Source organism: Haliotis rufescens, unplaced genomic scaffold, assembly GCF_023055435.1.
Source record: "Haliotis rufescens isolate VD_foot unplaced genomic scaffold, xgHalRufe1.0.p SCAF_3, whole genome shotgun sequence".
Lineage (NCBI taxonomy): Eukaryota > Metazoa > Mollusca > Gastropoda > Lepetellida > Haliotidae > Haliotis > Haliotis rufescens.
The window spans coordinates 38,741,691-38,763,300 of NW_025964001.1; the positions used below are offsets into that span (position 1 = coordinate 38,741,691).

The 21,610-nt window shown below is 39.0% G+C and overlaps 1 protein-coding gene across 1 annotated transcript in view; it reads left to right on the forward strand.

Annotated features, from left to right (window-relative positions):
• Nucleotides 1-9,933: 9,933 nt before the first annotated feature.
• LOC124118361 (phospholipase DDHD1-like) overlaps nt 9,934-21,610 on the forward strand; it is a 164,086-nt gene continuing 152,409 nt past the window's right edge. Inside the window, exons 1-4 of the mRNA XM_048402942.1 lie at nt 9,934-10,708; nt 12,241-12,402; nt 14,477-14,605; nt 16,147-16,285. Coding sequence (XP_048258899.1) covers nt 10,252-10,708; nt 12,241-12,402; nt 14,477-14,605; nt 16,147-16,285 — 887 coding nt within the window. The 5' untranslated portion in view covers nt 9,934-10,251. The remainder of the gene's footprint in view (nt 10,709-12,240; nt 12,403-14,476; nt 14,606-16,146; nt 16,286-21,610) is intronic.

The window sequence follows — 21,610 nt, forward strand, 5'->3', positions numbered from 1 at the left end:
CCTACCACCACCACTACAACTACAGCACCTACAACCACCACAACTACAACACCTACCACCACAGCCACCACCACTACAACTACGGCAGCTCCGGTTACGGCACCAGTCACGTACACATACCATGTCTCTAAAAAACACTGGAATGCCGCACGCACAACATGCATACAGAATGGAGGCGATATGGCGTCACTGGACACACAGGAAAGGTTCGACGCAGTGAAGATGTTCCTAAATAGTGAGTATACAGGAATGCTTCTGTTTTGTCAGAATTTGTATTATTCGAGTAGGCTAGCGTGTATCTTGCTAGACTGTATGTGGTAGGTTTCTATATATTAATATCCGAGAGCTTTTGCGTAAATTACTGTAGCCGGTTAACGGATTTAATTTATTTGTTTCATTCAAGTTCAAATGGTTACTAAAATTGAAAGTTTATAAATTTTCTAGGTTTTTTTATTAAAATATGGTCGAGCAAGGTCGATGAATGTTTGGAAAGGCGTCATTCCTTAGTTCTACAAGAAACCTATGATTGTGGGTTTGATTGTGTGTCTCGTTTTGTCAGCACCACAGTACTACCCTTCTGCCTTTCCTCCCACATCAAGTTGAGACGCCGTTAGACACCTGAAATAGCATTTTAAGTGGCGTTAAACCAAACTCACTCATTCATTTCTGATTTGAGCTATCATAGGTCTATGTTAACGTGGCTGGTTGTCACATCTTGCCATCATTTGCATTTAAATTATGCCTTGATCAATATAAAGTACAGGGGTTCTTTAGAGAGTGAAATTGCTCTTTCTCTTTCTTTAAAGACAGGAGAAGTTCAGGAGAGTCCATTGCAAATTCGGTATGGGTTGGTATCACCCGCAGTAGCACTGACGGGCAATTCTACTGGACTAACGGCGCCCTCATGGACAACAACGACATATGGACTAGTGGATATCCCCGAGCGGGACAAAGTTGCGGATATACGTCCTTTTTCAAAGGGATGAAATACAGCTCCTACACATGTTCTACTTTTCAATCTCACTTTCTCTGTCAGACACCTGCTTAAGTCAAACGTATCTTCTTATTGTGAATTGAGGGGTTAGTGAAGAACAGAATGTATATTTTATCCTAAACACCACTCAGATAGAGAGCTTAAATTCATGAGATGGACATAAAAGTATCATTATTTTATTACAATCACCTTAAAATGACAAAATTATCTTTTTTTCTCAAAAAACCTAGCCCACACAGTGGACATAAGAACAGAAGTTCATGGATAAAATAAATTATCGATACCGTTCCCTCTCTATACACTCGCGTTCCCTCTTAATAATCTTCGTAATCTTAATAATCAACCCTCGCAGTAATGTCTTGTTGCACCATGTAGATCAGACAGGCGCTCCTTCAAGTTTGAGAATGTTACTTGTAAGGACGTGACATTGTGGTAAATGTTATCTTTATATTCGTGTTTTATTTCCCAGGTTCAATTCAGATGCATAAAGTACTAGCAATGTGAAAACTATCTCTATATTGGAAAACATTTCAATTGTGAGCAGATGTGTATATATTGTCTCCTGGCGTATATTACAACATTCACGGCACATATTGTCGCCAATCGTCACATATTATCGCCGGCGACGATATGCCGGGGGTGCAGTGATTTGAAAGCAGATAGATATGATTGGTATTTAAATGACTCAGGATATTGTTAAGGCGGATACCATTATGGAAGAAGCTGTACATTATACTTTCATTTGCCCTCAGTGTACAGTAACTAGACGAAATTGTTATTTCTAAAGGAATGGATATGATCTCAGGACTGTTTTATTTTGAAATACAAATTGGACTGAACATATTATTCTACGACCAGAAACCACTATTGTTTTGTCTTATGAAATGGGTAGTGTTGGAATATACCTCTGATACGAGGGCTGGTCAAAAGCTTATAAGCCTGACTAACTTTCAACTTTGGGCCATAACAAAGTGAACTTGTCAATGTAGTTCATTGTTCGAATATGAACACACAATGCCATTTAGAAAGTATTTAAATATAACACATGATATAATATGGATAACACTTTCTAAGTAAAGTACAGATTCTCGTACTTTTTGAATTGAGTCCCATCCACTTGGCGTTGTCTCACTTTTCATTTACAAAACTTGCTGTTGGCAATTGCTATGCTTTTCCTTCTTTGATATCCCCAGATTTCGCAACCATACAATTTTCTTATCAAGTAAGTAAAACGAATCTTTAAGAGTAAATTCCAGTCCCCTTATCAGGGATTTTACTGGCCACAATTCTTTAGAAAACTGTTCAGAAAAGGTTTTACAGGCTCATTTGACACTTTCCATTTGTTTACCTTGATCTTGATAAATGGCCATCCATTTTATAAACAGTATTTTAGTCCTATCAAAATTAATTTCCATTCCCCATTTCCGAGAGTAAAAATATAAAGCATCAAGACGCCTCTGGAGCTTAATAACGCTATCTGCCACAAGCACCAAGTTATTAGCAAATAAAAGTGCAATTATATTAAACATGTGTTCAGTTCATTTATAAAAATAGAAAATAGCACGGGGCTTAAGGTACACCCTTGTTTCACACCACAAGAACTTTTTCTTTGTTTCTTACCATGATTATATGTTACAGTAGCTTTAAACATTTTCATACATACTTTTGATGTCTGTGAAAATTTAGTCATGCATACCATTTTCAAGTATAACATACAAACGCTTTTATCTGTTTACCATGTCAAATGCCTTACGAAAGTCAATGAAAGCACAACATACTTTACCATTTTTATGTGATAGAAATGCTATCGATAGTCGAGTGATCCTTCTTTAATCCTCCTCGATATTCATCAATCAATGTACTTCAAGAAAAAATTCTAAACGTATGTTAAAAATATATGCAAACATTTTACTCAAACACTGAGAAATGAAATACCTCGAACGTTATTAGGATCATTCACGGAACCTTTCTTATGTAATGGTAATATTATTGCAGTGCTCCACGATTCTAGGTTGTGACCAGACTGTAGTACTTTGTTGAACAGTTTACCAAGATATGGTAACAGCGAATCTTCAGCAGCTTAATAGAATTCCGAAGGTATCCTATCATCCCCGGGGCATTTATTGTTCTTAAGATTTCCTCTAGCATGTATTACATCTTGTCCTGTAAAGACACTTGATAACATTTCGGCTTGACAAAGTTAATAATTCCTTAAAATAATCTAACCAAGAGGAAGGGAGGGCTTATACTAGGTTTCTGTGACCGAGAGGATAAATATTTCTTAACAAGACGCCAAAATGCTGTACAGTCACTGTTCCTTGCTGCCTGATGGAGTTCATCGATGACTACCCTCTTGTGTTGTAGTTGTTTTTGTTTACAAAGTTTAGTCCGTACCCACGGACGTACACACCGGTTTTTACGCCTATACCCCCATAAACGCAAAAAAAATATGTTTCAATTGAAGACAATTCTTAAAATACGTGTAAACGCGACATGCATGTATAGACCATGTCTTTTCTTAAATTAGTCCTGTCGATTTTGCCGTTGTGCTGCACAATAGATTCTTTTAGGTGATAAACATGATGTGTTTCATTTTTGCGGGTGTTATTGAATATTCGATGCCCGGCAATTTCATTTGGAGACGATGGCATTAGCGTTGTCGAATACTCGATAACACCCTCAAATCTAGGAACACATAATGTTTACTGACATGTAAAATAGAAATGTTTTCTGTAACTGTCCGAAGCATCCGCTCTCACTACGTCAACTCTCACAAGAGTGAAACCTGATTGGAGTTAGACTGGATTGCTATGACGTCATGATACGGCGAAAGGCACGTACATTCGTGATAACCGTACTCGCCTGGTCAGCAGTAATTGAAGAAGAAAAATTTAATCTAAGTTGTTCTGATAAATATAGATTAAACTTCATTATTTTATTAAAATCGAATGGCATGTCAAAGTTGGGATTTAGGAAATAAAGATAATTATCAAGAAAACCAATCATACGCAGTCCAATGTCCGAGAGACTCCCGGAATCCAATCTTACTCAACGGCGTTCTTCAGCCAATCAGTTTGCAGCACACATCTCAATCTTTTTACCATGATCATGCGGTTTTTATTTGTGGTGTAGAGCCTTTCCTGCAGACGGAGTAAAAAAATAATCAGTTGATCACTCCTGGTGTTTTTACCAATCCTACTCAACAATTAAGGACCACCCGATTCTTTCATATTACTATGGTTAATCTGTCCTGACACTTTTAGTACCTTAAAGGGACTCACTTAAAGGGCAAGTTCACACGGAAATGAACCTATTTTTCTTGTAATTTTTCCACATTAAAAGTGTTAACCTAGAAGTGTCATAGACAAAAATATAAAAATATCACAATTAATTAACATATTTTTCGCATTAAAACGATTTATATTTTTCACATTTACCAAGTGTTCTATTTCCACAACAAAAACACCATGGCTTTATCCCTTGCAATATGACGTCATTGGTGCCAATTGATAACATTATGACGTCATCATGCTTTGTTAGAGCCGCTTCACGTGGTGTAGGTCCAGGTGTGTGATTCTAGCGTCTCAGATGCCAGCCAACATAGTGTTATGCTGAGTCACCACTGCGCCGGAGTGTGTCGTAGGCCATGTTGTTTTACCACAAACTGGTACTTGATATCTTTTGCGTTGAGAATAGACAGGGACCCAGTTGAATTGGCACCAATTACGTCATAATCTAAGGGGGATAACTCAGGCCTGTTTAGCTCGAAAAACGAAGGCCTCATAACGGCATATCATTTTCACACTATTGTGAGCTTCCTACTTTCACTGTGAAAAAAATGAGTGTATATTTTCAAACACAGATACTAATTAATTCTAAAATTGCGTTTTGTTTAGAAAAAGAAAGAAAGTGATTTTTGCGTGTACACTTCCCCTTTAAAGGGACTCACTTAAAGGTATATAGTTTCAACCGTCATATTTTGTCCTTTTCATTAGAATCTATTTCTCACAGTTCCCACTGTCGTCGTGTATTACTTACACTGTCCTAACACTGAAAGGGATCTACATTAATTTTATTGCACCTTAACAAATTGTTTTCATACTCCTTATCGTGTTAACAAAATAATTTTTTCGCCTCATTTTAACATCATGTTGTCAATTCAACCGACCTTTGGATTAAGAATCATATACAACACCTCGTAGGGATCCCAAGCGAACTATGATAGTTGTACGAGATGACGAAATGGCTCGGGGGGTGACATTTGTGTAATTGGACCCGAGGGTGTTGGTTGTTCATAATATTAACCACTAGTTTGTCTGGGACATCCTCCATTATTTAAAGGCTGCAGTCATGTTGCTGAAATATTACTGGGTGTGATGATAAACGGCAAACAAACAAACCACATGTCGACTTATACAAGGGGTGGCTGAAAGGTTCAGAGCCTAACTATGACGGATCTATTGTACACCTTTAACAGTTTGTACATATAACGCATATAACGTACAACTCTTTCCATGGTAGCAGGCTACAGCTGAACTCTATACACAACCAGGTAGGGCTGGGACGAGTCCAAATTTACTTCCCGGGTACCCAACACCCTATCACCCGACCCTACCCAGGTACAGGCTGAAGATATTAAGATATAGGTACAAACTGTTCGATTTGGAAAAGTTTGACCGTAGCCCTGGCAAAATGTGGTTAGAAACACGTGTATAACGATCCAGTCATGCATACACTGAAGTTTACTGCATGAAGTTTTATCTTTATTCAAACATATAAAAGTCAGAAGGAATGGGTGCATTATCAGAGAGAAATGGGAACATTATTGATTTATAGCGTAACCATAGTTTTAGACAATTTGTGTCATTAAACAATATATCACGAGACTTACCACGGGTCTGGGTAGTCCTGTGGGTACCTGGGTCATACTCAGGACCCATCCGACCCGAGTACTCAAGTTACCCGTCCCAGCCCTACAACCAGGCAATATATTTTTTGCAGGTATCAAAGTGACTGGGTAGTCTCTGTTGATGCAAATGGACAAACTGGCTTGGGGATAACGCAGCTTCCTTTTCATTGTTACGAGATGGGCAGTAGTCTCCAAAAGAGCAAAAGTGTTCACCATAGCCCATACAGCAGACACTCTCATGTTTGAGTATAATAAGAACATTCTTCAGAATAAACTGAGCATGACAAAGGTTTCAGTTAGGTGGGTTCCATGGCTTCTGATTCCTGATCAGAAAAGCTCCGGGGTCATCATCTCTTGTGAGAATGTACGTTGTTTTGAAGCAGCCAGAGACTAAACAAGCAGGGGCAACGCATAACATCTGAAGAAGGCCAAGTTCCATTACCTGCCAAGGTGATGTCTTCAGATTTCTGAGATTCCACAGAAAGCATACTGGTGGACTACCTCCCGAGAGGTCTGACAATTAATGACCAACATAACGCCACTCTGCATAGACAACTGCATCAGAATATCAAGGCTAGACATACCAAAGGTGTGTTGTCTCTCCAGGACAATGCACCTATGACACAAGTGTAAGACCACAATACTTCTACAGCAATTCACAATTCATCTTCTGGGGGCAAGGGAGTTAACTGGCTGTAAAAGTCAAGTTTCCAGTCTTGCTGAACTAGGCTACAATTATGGAGTTATGTTTTGACTGGACTAATGAGTCTATGCATAGTCCAATCAAAACCGCGAAATGAAATTGACATCCGGTTGGTAAAACTGTTAGAAGCAAAAGCAAGTAGGAGAGACATAACTTGTAATAGCCACTGGTGGTGCGATCGAGCAATATTCCAGCTGTATGACGGCAGTCTGGCAATATCAAGTCTGGGCCAGACAATGCAGTGACTGACATCATGAGCATCAATCTATGCAACTGGGATCCGATGACATGCATCAACCAGGACATGCAGTGACCACCTGATCCTGTTAGTCACCTATAATGACAAGCATGGATTGCTGAACTGAACCTTGACATTTTAAGGTGTGCAGGCTCGCTGACTTGGTTGATGCATGTCATTGTATCCCAATTGCGTGGATCAATGCTCATGATGTCAATCAATGGATTGTCTGGTCCAGACTCGATTATTTACAGACCGCTGTCATATAGTTGGAATATTTCTGAGTGTGGCGTTAAACAAACAAACATTCAACAAATATCACACAAGTCACTGAAAGCACGGTCAGTTAGGCCAATTGGTTTATTCCTGAAAGGCATCTCCAAGTAGTAATCAATGTATATCCTGTAAGTCCATTGTTACATAGGTTGAATTTGAAAAGAAAAGTTCATCATGTTTTTCGTCCTGATGAATGGAAATCGAAAAAGACCATGTCTACCTGTGGGTGTAATTAGAACATAAAAAGAAACATTCCTTTTTTTTCCATTCCACAGCCTCAATATGCTCATTGAACACAGAATATTTTTTTCATATTTTTTTTAACCATGGACATAAATCAGGTACTGTGGTGTCACTGGTGTGCTCCATTTAACAAAATAATACATCTTAAGAGGGTAGCAGGAAAAACAGCTTCATTTTCGCAGCACTTACCCAAACAACAACACATTGGCAAATGCTCCATAACATTATTTTTTTCTATTGGGGAACATGGGAAAGTGCTTATATTTTCCTTCACAATCATCATGATTAAGCAGGTTGTTCTTGCCATGTTCCTTTTTTCCCGGCCTTCATGGAACTACTACATCTTTGGTCTTCTACAGTCGTGACATCACCCTCATCATCCCTGATATGACTAAGTACGTACAAAACATAGTACGTTTTATTGTTGCTTAATGCCACAGTCAACAATGTTCCACCAACAATACCACAGCCAGTAAAATATCATGACTGGGCCCGGCAATCCATTTATTGGAAGCATGATTTAAGTCCCATACTGACTGAGCATATTTAGTAGATATATCTATTGTATTTTGAAATTTGAGGTAGTCTAACTGTATATTAGATACTTCTTATTTTAATTTGGAAACGAGCACTCATGTGAAAGGCATGAATATTTTGAGGTATCAAATGGAATTAGATACCTGATTTAACATGTGTTTAAAGCTTATGATTTTTAATTTCATTTTGACCAATCAGTATCAATCATTGTTCAATTTCACTGTGGTCATGGAAGAATGACACACAATCAGTCAAATCACACAGCTTGACCACTGTTTACCGTTCAAGTCAACTCTTAGCATTTCACCACTGTTTACAATAGGCATTAGGTAGTGAGGACCTCGTCTGACCAAGGATCGCCAAAGGAATACATAGAAGTATCTGTATCTACATCAAGAACATGCACTGGAAATAGCAACTATATTTACACATAAATTCACTCTGTATAATAAGCTACTGTGTTGCACATGTTAAATACTATGATCATTCATAATCACACACATTCACAATCACACACATTATTCATAATCGATTGTTTCTGTTCAGTACAGTCTGTGGAATATCCTTTTTTGATTTTAGTGAGTCAACATCAGCTGCATCTTTGCCAATGTCTTCTCTGATGATTCTTTCAATTCTCTCTTCCTTAATGCCCTTTTCTTTCCAAGGGGTCTGTTTGTCCCCTCTCACATAACCTTCCAGGTTATATCCGACATAACCGATGACAGCAGCGACTGGCCATGTGATGTACACAGCATATGTCCGCATAAATCCCATCACGATGGGCCACATGATGAATTTGGAATTGCTGTCACCTTAATCACTTTCTTGATGTCAAGAGCAATTCACAGCTGCAACAGAAATATCAATGAAATAATTAGCACTCTGATCAACTGATACTGCGCATATGAGTGTATGAGCTGGGTTTAACGCTGCTTTGAACAGTAATTCAGTTACATCACAGCATGTCAGCATAATTTGGGAGCAAAGCCAGAAGTGATGCAGGTCTCAGACATTTACCTCTTTGGTGAAACTCACGGGTATGGTGGCGACAGACCTAGAAACATGATCAAAATTGATAATTGGGGTGAACCGGAATTCAGACCCATGATCATACACACATCGAATTGTGGCACCTTATACAACTGTAGGGTAACAGGAAGTAGCATCTTTTAACGGATTCTGGTACAGTCAGGGACCTTCCATTGACCTTCCCCTCTCTGAGCAGATGCTCTGTCCGATGGATCATGTCAGCTTAGTCAGGATAATCTAGGATAGAGCTTAAAGTGACACAGGTTGTACTTGTGCTTGTGAGCAATTAACTTCATACCATTTATGAATTTGTTTCACCTCAAGAAAACGAATATAACTAAAACACCACTTCCGCAAAATGTCACCGAGCAAAAAACAACACATCAACAAAGTGAAAATGACTACTAATGCAAGTACTAATACGATGTATCCTGTGATGAATGTGGCCAGTGTACTGGATTTACTGTAGCTGAGTATGCTTAGCAGAAATGAAGAAGGCTACCCTATGATAGAAAATAAGAACGATTATTTGGATAAGACTCTGAGAATTTTTTTTGTTTGAGAGAAATGTGAATTGACTTTCGGAGGTGTATGCATAAACCAAGTTATTGTTACAGAATTGTGGAGAACATGAACGTTATAAGTGGTCGGACATTTCAGGCGATGATGTTCAGGTGAGCTAAAGACACTTGCCCATAATAGCCCACCCCTGGATCCGCCCTTATGATATAAATGTAGATACATTATGAAAATTGTAGGACATACCTCGGGTTCCGCTGTCAGCTTACAGTGTGTGACCCTCTATGTTCACATGATACAACCCAATAACATGTTGCATGAGAAAACAAGCTGGACGATTTTACTGTGATTGAAGCAACAGGCTCCTCACAGCGATAGCCCGTTCGCGAAGCTATCTATGCGGTATAACGAAGGTGTCACGCGCTGGGAAGGAGCTACGGAATGGGAGGCAACTCTAAACATGCACCATACCAGCCACGTTTTAGTAAAACATACATTTGAGCTATGACAAATGTCCCTCGCACATATAACATCAGTTTAATAATTGCATATTCTGTAATAAAACAAGATGAAATATACAAGTTGAAGCCAAATGAAGTCAATTTATGTATCTGTTGGCGTGGCTACGAAATGCGGTAGCTTTGATAGCTTTACTTTCAGCTGTCACCTGCCAGGTCAAAGAACAGCTGTAAACCATGGCTAATGACATCGATTTAGTGTCCATTTACGATGATGTGTTAAAGTAACTTAACGCAAACGGCGTTATTGCTTAGTCAGATATGTTGTCCGTGAAATGAGTATCAATGGAGTTCCCCTCGCCTGCAGATTTTACTATAAAGACGCCACGAGGAAGTTCTTCCTCGAGCGCTGCTTCCTCGTCAATGACAGAGAGGATGTATTCGCTCGATTCATTTTTGCAAGAACGCTCAAATTTGTCAGACGATGAAGACTTTGACCTAGACAGTAGTGGAACGCGATCCCCATTCACCGATTCACCTAGTCATAAAAAGTATTTATTTCCCCAAAAAGAATTTGTAGACGAACTCCGTCCTGAAGAGATTAGATGGTTCTACAAGAATGAGGGTGAAAAGAGATGGAGGGCATTTATTGGGTACGACTCGCTGAGAATCGAGTGTCGCTACAGAGCGCTTGCTTGTGATTCTGATGGTGATATTGATGTTAATGAGAGAATCCTTGTGAGAGGAGGGCTGTATGATGTTGAAGTTGAGAACAAGAAATGCCATCCGATTTACTGGACAGGTATGCATACTTCAAAACAATTAACCTGTTGTGTTTTATTTATGGCATGGTTAAAATCTTGATAACATGCTTTTGTGATAGTTATGTTTGTAATTCGCTGTGCAGAGTTGCGTCCCTTGGGCACGCAAGAAACCTATGATTGTGGGTTCGAATCCCTGTTCTCCCCAATTATGTTTCTAGGTTTGTCAGCACCATACCCGTGCTATTGGTTTTCACCGAAGTGGTAAACGTCTGAGACTTGCATCACTTCGGGCTTTTCTCCCACAAAAAGCTGACACGCTGTGATATAACTGGAATAAGGTTAAAAGCAGCGTTAAACCCAACTCACTCACTATAGCTAAAACGGCACCTCAGCAAAACGGCACCTGGCGAAAACGGCTCCTATTGCCTTATTTATGAAAACGGTGCCTTATTTTTTTTATTTTGGTAAAATAAATGAAATTAAACTTACACGGTTACTTGCAAACACCAATAATTGTGAAATGTTACAACAAGTTTACATTAGAAATTAGCCTCTACTCATCTTACAATGTAAATACATCAAATGACATATAAATAAATCATATATACTACTACATAAATCATTCTTAATGTTCTAAAAAATAGAGGTGCCGGTTTTGCCAAATGCCGTGCCGTTTTCGACAGAGAAATCGGTGGAGTTTTGCTGAGGTGCCAATTTAGCCTGCACCCTGTGCAACACAACATGCTGTCATATATCTGGAATATTGCTGAGTACGGCTTTAAACAGCAAACAAATGTCCTGCACAGTGCAGAAGCAGTATAACTAGGGTACAAAAGGATAAATTGTGCTTCATCCCATTGGTGAATGGAAATATGCTCTGACAGGCGTCGATGTAACTGTTGGCTTGTGACAGTTAATATTACGAAGTGTTGGCTGAAACGTAAAGTAGATGGTCTGTCTGATCAAAATGTTTCCCCTCTCTGTGTATGAAAATTGTGAATCATCTAATTTCGATGAGAAAAGCTTCGGGAGATGATGTTGGATTGGTTAACTCAAAGAAAGATATATGTTCATCATTTTGGGAGAATGACAACTAATAAATTGCCGCAAAATGAGGCAAATGGAAGCCTTCATCATTTGGTTGTGGACCAGTTAGTTTGGAGAAGTGTCACTGGCTTTTAAGAGGAGTTAGCCCTGATGGCTACATTTAAATTTGTTGTTAAATCTACGCCTAGATTCAGCACAATGATACTCAGATTAAGAATGGGTGGTTACAATGTGTCGCCTGGCATGCTACATTGCAGGGGTCTTTTTCTCAGGATGTCATCAATCACTGGATTGTGTCTGGTCCAGGCTCGGCATTTTGCACAGACTGTTATGATACAGCTGTAACATCGATCAACAACTTGCTCAGCTCAAATGCTACCTCCCTAAAAGAAATAAGAATGATGCTAATAACTTGGTTTACAATTGTTTACAGACTGATATTATATAGCTGTAATATTGCTGAGTACAGCATTAAACAAACACACACTTTGCAACTCTGAATGACATTGATTCTTCTTGTCAGGTGACGTTTCTGAAATCATGAGGGGAACCTGGTACTATGATGGCTCCTGGCAGCCTATGGAGGAGGTGTATGCACTGCAGATAGAGACAGAGCACATGGCCAACTTTGCCAACCGGAGGTTGGACGAGGTACCCGCTGTGCCACAAAAGGGACCGAGACCAGGTGACATGGCTGTACAGTGCTTTTTCGGGGGACAATTGTCGTTGAGGCATTTTCAAGATTTTTATCTTTTATAAGGACATTCTTCTTTATCATTACCAAATTTGAAAAAATAATCTTTATGACATTTTGGATGACAATAGGTCAATTGCCCAGAAACTGAACCAGTTTCAAACCATTCAGGGACATTTAGTATGTTTAGCAACCTGTTGGCTCTCATTGCCTAGAAACTGAACCAGTTTGAAATCTTTATGTTTCCCATTCAGGGACATTTAGTATGTTTGGCAACCTCTCATTGGCCAAGACCCAGATTCCCATATAATGAAGTGTGGAGCCTATTTTCTTTGACCTCCATGTGATCATGCTCGAATATTTTGATAAACAGCATTACACCATAGTCACCATGCTTATACTCACACATTCTTTGAGAGTTAACTATCTCAAGTTATTGTCCCCATGGTGACATTGTTTAGAATTGTGTCAACGTAACCCAAGCGTGTGGAATATTGCTCCTGATATCAACCTCTGGTTTTCCTGGCTCATGCTCAATCACTAGAGACGTTAAAGATGGTACTTGTTGTTACCCTGCCTGGTGCTCGGCATTAAGGGGCTAAAGCAAGAACTTGTTGGCTTGTAGTCAGTAGACTGTTTTGAGTGGGGTATTCATATTAAAACTGTGGCATGGTACCTCAGTACTTATCCGGACTAATGCTGATTTTGTAGTGCTAGCCCACTGAGTGAGTAAATTGATGAGTTTAATTTTACGGACGCAACAATAAATTTTAACTTATGAATGAACTCACTCAGTGGGCTAGAACTATAAAATCAGCATCAGTCAGGACTTGTACAAGCAGCCACACACACACACACACGTGCATGCAAGTTCAATCTTGTATGCAACATTAAACTCATTTCACCTCACCTCACCTCACCTCACCTCACCTCACCTCACCCATGAGTAGACACCCATGATATGGCTGTAGTTTTGCTGAATGTGGCAAAAATAATGAACAAAAAAAATCATGAACAGCTTATAATTGTATTTCTTGCAAACTTCTTAGCATGTCTAGCTGTGTATTAGGCATTTAAAACATGAAGAATGTTTCCTGACTGAATACTGTAAATCTTGAAATTGACGCGAGCGTGAAATAAATGCAAAAAATGCGAGTGGTCTTTGCTCGCATTATTAAACATCTCATTTATATCAACAATAAGACATTTTGGATAGCAGAAATACCAACTTAGACTACGCTGAAAACAAACAACTATCTATTCCACATCACTGTTTATTGAGCAGCACTTGTAACAAGTATATAAACAATGACATTCAAACACTAATTACAACCTGTGAATTGTCACTGCTGGGGTTCTACTCACTTCTGTCATCACTGATCACACCTGCAAGTCCAGACAGAAGCCACCCACGTAACACAGCACCTTTGTTCTTTGCGACTGCGTCAAAGGCCGACACAAGCCAGCACACATGTATTGTTTTAGCGGAAGTACTCTGCTCAGTGCTAATAAGCGATGCTATTTGTTGTGTGATTGGATTAATGTAAGGTTGGATTAATGTTCTTCTGTAAACCTGACAGAGGACATTTTCTTGAGCTAATAATCCACTGATGTTTGAGAGGAGGGGGTGTCGCATTCAAATTGAGTCGCATTTTTGGCTAGTGGCCAGAGGTCGGATTCTTTTGGAGACGCAGTTATTTCACGATTTACAGTATATATACATATACTACTCAAAAGAAGTTAATGAACACCATGGCATGACTATGGCAACATAAAAGAATCAGGTGTTCTTTAACTTCTTTTGAATAGTTCACTCGCTGTATTACATGATATAAGTCACTGACTTGTGAAATATTTCACCTATAAGTTACTCTTTATTAGTGTTGTATCTCCACCAAGCATTATACTCACTTGTTGACAACTCCGATTGACTCAAACTCCACAAACACTTTGTATCAATCAAAACGGTCTTTACTACACCATCGCCATGACAACTAAACATCTTCAAAATTTCCTTCACTTTTTTGTCATTCCACTTATTTTTTACTTTTTCATTTCCTTTCAGTTATTCATAATTTGAAGTTCCAAGACTTTCACGTGGACTGGAATGCTCCGAATGAGATCTATCTGTTCAGTGAATCTGCTTCCTCCAAACTCATGAGACAAGTAACCAAGTCTCTTGGCTGGCAAAAATGTAAGCATTGATTTCACCTGTTGAAAGAGTAAGTATATACAGTAAAAACAGATATAACGAACTACAAGGGACTAGAAAAATCGTTCGTTATATCCGTTGTTCGTTATATACGTTTTCGCTCGGAAACGTCCGCCATCTTGGATAAAACAAAACACACAAAAGACACGTAATTGCAGCATTGACTTGTATTAGCAGTGGTCACTTCATAGCATTCAATTGATAACAGTTCATAACAGTTCATAACATTCATAACATTCATAACATTCATTTAAGTTGAACAAGGTTGATCCGTCACCACTGATTGTGTTGATTCACCACGATTGTGTTGATTCACCACGATTGTGTTGATTCACCGCTACAGCCAATTGTTAGTGACAATTGACACTGAGTGAGATTTCTTAGTTCGCTATACACATCACTAGTTGGTGGTAGATGGGCTTGTCGGTGATCAGATATCAGTTCGCTGTATCCATTAGTTTGCTATAGAGAGTTGGTTATATACGTAAATTTTATATGATATTATATGGGAGATAAATCGGGGATTGTTTAACAGTTCGTTGTATCCGTTTTTTCGCTATATCCGTGTTCTACTGTACTCCGAAACATTGTGTTCCCCATAACAAAGAAGTTGACATCCATAAATTCTCTTCCTTACGTGTATAACTTGATTTCTTAGTTCTTAGATTTTTTAACTTATCCCCCACAACGGAAGAGTTACGTGTGTGATAGCTGGATGCTGAGGGCAGACTGTATTCCGGCAGGCGGTTTCAACTTTGTTCAGGAACAAGTTTTTCTCAAGGGATGACATTATCAGTCATGTTTTTGCCATCTTCCCGAGGGAGTTAACCTACTATAAAAGTTTCCACCCTTGCCGAACTAGGCTGGTATTATGGAGTTACATTTTGTCTGGACTAACGAGTCCATGCTTAGTCCGATTAAAAAGCGCAAACCAAAATCGAAATCTGGTTCGTAAACTGTCATGGAGATTTCAATTGATTGCAGGATTTACAAAGCATGTGCACCGCCAGCTCGTTGTCAACAGATATTTTTCAAAATCTTTTCAAGTTTTTAATCAAGGTGCTCACATGATTTGATGCACTTCGCGATGTAAGACCCGTTTTATCACAATATTGATCTTGATTGTCGATCAGATCGTCTTGTCTTGACGCTGCCTTTTTGTTTGAAACAAATGCAAGTAATACGAGAGGTGGAATCTGATTGGTTCATAGGAGAGGCATAGAAGGGGCATAACTCGTAACAGCCACTGGTGGCGCTACAATCAATCCCAGGAATTCCAGCCTAGTTCGGCAAGGGTGGAAACTGGACTTTTAAAGTCAGTTAACTCTCTTGACTCGGGAAGATGTGTTTTTGCAGGATATAGAAGGGAATGTAATATGTAATGGAGGATAAGTAATATAAATTTTAGAATATATTAGACATTAATAATTTGAAGGAACTGCCTTATTGTAACACACATTCTATTTTGATCAGCCTGCTAAGCTACAGCTAGACTATTAAATGTCCACATTCATTTCTTTCAGCTGGAAGCCAGTTGCACAGAGGCTACCGTTACGAAGCCATGATGGAGGACAAGCCGCCAGATATAGCTCACCTAGTCTTCGTTGTACACGGCATTGGACAGAAGATGGAAACTGGTGCTATTGTCAAATGCTGCAAAGAGTGAGAATGGTTTTCACAATCACAAGAACTAGTGTCTGTGCAGTTGATAGCGACAACACTATCAGATCCTAATTGGTTAATACTGTAGCTGTATATAACATGTACGGTGTATACAACTTTTTGATTATGTTTTTTACACGTTTAGTGCCAAGCAAAGTGTACAGGTCAAGATGTTTATCACACAGTCCACCATGTCCACACATTTCTGCCCCATTTGATTGGAACATAACCACAGGTGTATAATGAGATTAGCATCGTCTCTTCAACGTTCCATGGCCTAGGCGTAAAGCAACATTCATTCATATCATGGCCTATGTTTTTATAAATCTTAATATGGAAATATTTCTTTCACTCACTTGCTTATATTTAGATGTTTTATGATCACAAAGTATTGTAATTGTATACAGGTCCGTGAATTAATAATCAGTTCCCATCTGAGATTATGAGGAAACTATATTGTGCTTTGCTGTGATAGGACTCAGGTGAAATATTGTCAAAAAACAAATCTTGCACCTTGTATGTTGTATGTGATATGTGGGTACAATGTGTGAAGCTCACCGTGCTATTTCTGGAATATTGCTAAAAGCGGCGTAAAACCAAACTCAATCACCTCCTCACTCAACGATTCACTCTGTCTCACTCACTCACTCACTCATTTCATGTGATGTCATGTGCCAGTGCCTTGATTTTCATTCTTTACCATGTTTACTGCTGTCAACTCTCTCTCTCTCTCAGCCATGTCTTGAGTACTTCAGGGATTTATTTAGGTTTGCAAACTAAGTGCCCTTGGTAGGCAAATTGGTGGGAAATCGTTATTGTGTTCAAATTTATATTTTTTTTTAAATCATATCTTCTGAAACTGTGTTTTAATATGGCATTCAATTCAATGACATGAAAGTAAGTTAAAAAGCATCTACATCACTGGTTCTTTTGACAGTAAACAAGTCCTCTCTTCAATGTCATATCCATGATAACATTGTTGAATATTATGAGTTGAAAAATGTGTATTTCCAATTGGGGATTTTTACTGACATTTGTTGCAGACTTGGTTAAATATCGGCCTCTGATCAAGTCTAGATGTATCACAGTCCTGTCAATGTGTAACATGGTCTTTTAATGATTAGCATTTATTGCACAGTTATACAGTCCCATAAGATGTGTTTTTGATAGTATTTTATAACCGACTGATTTCAGACACCTCACATGTCGGCCTATAACCAGCTTTGTTCACTTCATGACTTGGGTGTAGCATGCACCCAATTTTTTCAAAATCTTGGATCCTAATTGCACATCTGGTCAACATAAGGATTATTAGGGCTCCCTGCCTACAAGGCAAGAGCCCTATTGTAATTGTTCGATTTATTATTATTATTATTCTTTATTATTATTATTATTCCGGCGTTTTTTGTTCCAATCCTAACTCCAAAACTACTGCTCAGAATGTCTTCAAAATTTCCACAAAGATACCTTAGATCCTGAAGCAGATACCACAAAAATCTCAAGACTCTAGACTCAAAGACTAAGGGCAGATAACTCAAAACAACTTTAAAAATCGCAATTTCAACAGCTCATAACTCCGCCACGAAAGCTCCAAAGACTTCCAAAATTCCTGAACAGATCCGGAATCAGATGCCAAACAAAATCTCTACACATCCAATGTAGCGAAATTGCTTCGTTTGGCCTCCAGATCGGATTAAGTGTTTTTGCACTGTTTTTTAGCAGATTTCTCAGTACTTGACTCCCAAAATCTGCTCAGCTCAAACTACCAGCTCAAAAGCTTCCAAACTCTCCAGACTTTGGCTCCAAGTACCATACTAACAAATTCAAAGAAAAAATCCTCAGATATGTCTTCAATGGCCGCCATATTGACTCCGACTTCCGGCTCAAAGTTATTTTTAAACTTTTGAGAGGACATCTTTAGCTAGCTCTGGCATTGGAAACTTATCAGGTAAGGCATTTAAACAACTTCTGTTGAGTCTTGCTTTGGTTGCTGAACAAGATCTCTTCTTGCTCTTATGTCAAAAGTCACGTGATGTGGCGGCCATATTGGATTTTGCTAGCCTCTCATATTTTTACTTTGCAAACTACGTAGCTGCTAAAGTTCTTGATAGAAAGTGCTACAAATGACCACAATGCACCAGCATCAGACGCTGAACATTTCCTGTTCTTAGCTGTTTGTCAAAAGTTGCATCATTTGGCGTCCATATTGGATTAAAGACCGTGAAAATGCCAAAAGTGATAAAAACGGCACAAAACAGCATATATCTCCGCCAAAATTGCTCCAATAACCTCCATATTTTGCATGTGACACCGTCATAAGATAGCGATCATTTTCGATCCAGGCCTAAAAATGGATATTTCCAGCCGTTTGGCCGCCATCTTGGATTTAAGTTTTTTGTCGTCAGGTTGCCATGGAAACCAAATTTGACAACGGAATGCATTGATATTCACAGAACTATTATATACAGACCATAGGAAGATGTCTGCAAAGTTTCAGCTTTGTAAGTTAGATAGTTCGTGAGAAAATGACAAAACAGAGTTTTGGTGGACAGACGCGCGGACAGACGGCGGACATGCATATCATCAAAATTCACCTATACATATGCTAGAACTGGTCGGGGTAATGCATAATTACTAATCACTTCCACCATACATGCAATAACGGCCGCGTGAGAGCTCGCCAAAAAAAGTACATTTTCGTTTTACGGACCACCTAAATGACCTTGACCCCGTGACCTTGGTGACCTTGAATTTTTTTAAATGGTTTTAGTCCAGCTACCCGATCCCGGGGTCAAAAGTGCCAAAATCGCAAAAATAACGATTTCTTATTAGGGCTCCCTGCCTACAAGGCAAGAGCCCTATTGTAATTGTTCGATTTATTATTATTATTATTCTTTATTATTATTATTATTCCGGCGTTTTTTGTTCCAATCCTAACTCCAAAACTACTGCTCAGAATGTCTTCAAAATTTCCACAAAGATACCTTAGATCCTGAAGCAGATACCACAAAAATCTCAAGACTCTAGACTCAAAGACTAAGGGCAGATAACTCAAAACAACTTTAAAAATCGCAATTTCAACAGCTCATAACTCCGCCACGAAAGCTCCAAAGACTTCCAAAATTCCTGAACAGATCCGGAATCAGATGCCAAACAAAATCTCTACACATCCAATGTAGCGAAATTGCTTCGTTTGGCCTCCAGATCGGATTAAGTGTTTTTGCACTGTTTTTTAGCAGATTTCTCAGTACTTGACTCCCAAAATCTGCTCAGCTCAAACTACCAGCTCAAAAGCTTCCAAACTCTCCAGACTTTGGCTCCAAGTACCATACTAACAAATTCAAAGAAAAAATCCTCAGATATGTCTTCAATGGCCGCCATATTGACTCCGACTTCCGGCTCAAAGTTATTTTTAAACTTTTGAGAGGACATCTTTAGCTAGCTCTGGCATTGGAAACTTATCAGGTAAGGCATTTAAACAACTTCTGTTGAGTCTTGCTTTGGTTGCTGAACAAGATCTCTTCTTGCTCTTATGTCAAAAGTCACGTGATGTGGCGGCCATATTGGATTTTGCTAGCCTCTCATATTTTTACTTTGCAAACTACGTAGCTGCTAAAGTTCTTGATAGAAAGTGCTACAAATGACCACAATGCACCAGCATCAGACGCTGAACATTTCCTGTTCTTAGCTGTTTGTCAAAAGTTGCATCATTTGGCGTCCATATTGGATTAAAGACCGTGAAAATGCCAAAAGTGATAAAAACGGCACAAAACAGCATATATCTCCGCCAAAATTGCTCCAATAACCTCCATATTTTGCATGTGACACCGTCATAAGATAGCGATCATTTTCGATCCAGGCCTAAAAATGGATATTTCCAGCCGTTTGGCCGCCATCTTGGATTTAAGTTTTTTGTCGTCAGGTTGCCATGGAAACCAAATTTGACAACGGAATGCATTGATATTCACAGAACTATTATATACAGACCATAGGAAGATGTCTGCAAAGTTTCAGCTTTGTAAGTTAGATAGTTCGTGAGAAAATGACAAAACAGAGTTTTGGTGGACAGACGCGCGGACAGACGGCGGACATGCATATCATCAAAATTCACCTATACATATGCTAGAACTGGTCGGGGTAATGCATAATTACTAATCACTTCCACCATACATGCAATAACGGCCGCGTGAGAGCTCGCCAAAAAAAGTACATTTTCGTTTTACGGACCACCTAAATGACCTTGACCCCGTGACCTTGGTGACCTTGAATTTTTTTAAATGGTTTTAGTCCAGCTACCCGATCCCGGGGTCAAAAGTGCCAAAATCGCAAAAATAACGATTTCTTATTAGGGCTCCCTGCCTACAAGGCAAGAGCCCTATTGTAATTGTTCGATTTATTATTATTATTATTCTTTATTATTATTATTATTCCGGCGTTTTTTGTTCCAATCCTAACTCCAAAACTACTGCTCAGAATGTCTTCAAAATTTCCACAAAGATACCTTAGATCCTGAAGCAGATACCACAAAAATCTCAAGACTCTAGACTCAAAGACTAAGGGCAGATAACTCAAAACAACTTTAAAAATCGCAATTTCAACAGCTCATAACTCCGCCACGAAAGCTCCAAAGACTTCCAAAATTCCTGAACAGATCCGGAATCAGATGCCAAACAAAATCTCTACACATCCAATGTAGCGAAATTGCTTCGTTTGGCCTCCAGATCGGATTAAGTGTTTTTGCACTGTTTTTTAGCAGATTTCTCAGTACTTGACTCCCAAAATCTGCTCAGCTCAAACTACCAGCTCAAAAGCTTCCAAACTCTCCAGACTTTGGCTCCAAGTACCATACTAACAAATTCAAAGAAAAAATCCTCAGATATGTCTTCAATGGCCGCCATATTGACTCCGACTTCCGGCTCAAAGTTATTTTTAAACTTTTGAGAGGACATCTTTAGCTAGCTCTGGCATTGGAAACTTATCAGGTAAGGCATTTAAACAACTTCTGTTGAGTCTTGCTTTGGTTGCTGAACAAGATCTCTTCTTGCTCTTATGTCAAAAGTCACGTGATGTGGCGGCCATATTGGATTTTGCTAGCCTCTCATATTTTTACTTTGCAAACTACGTAGCTGCTAAAGTTCTTGATAGAAAGTGCTACAAATGACCACAATGCACCAGCATCAGACGCTGAACATTTCCTGTTCTTAGCTGTTTGTCAAAAGTTGCATCATTTGGCGTCCATATTGGATTAAAGACCGTGAAAATGCCAAAAGTGATAAAAACGGCACAAAACAGCATATATCTCCGCCAAAATTGCTCCAATAACCT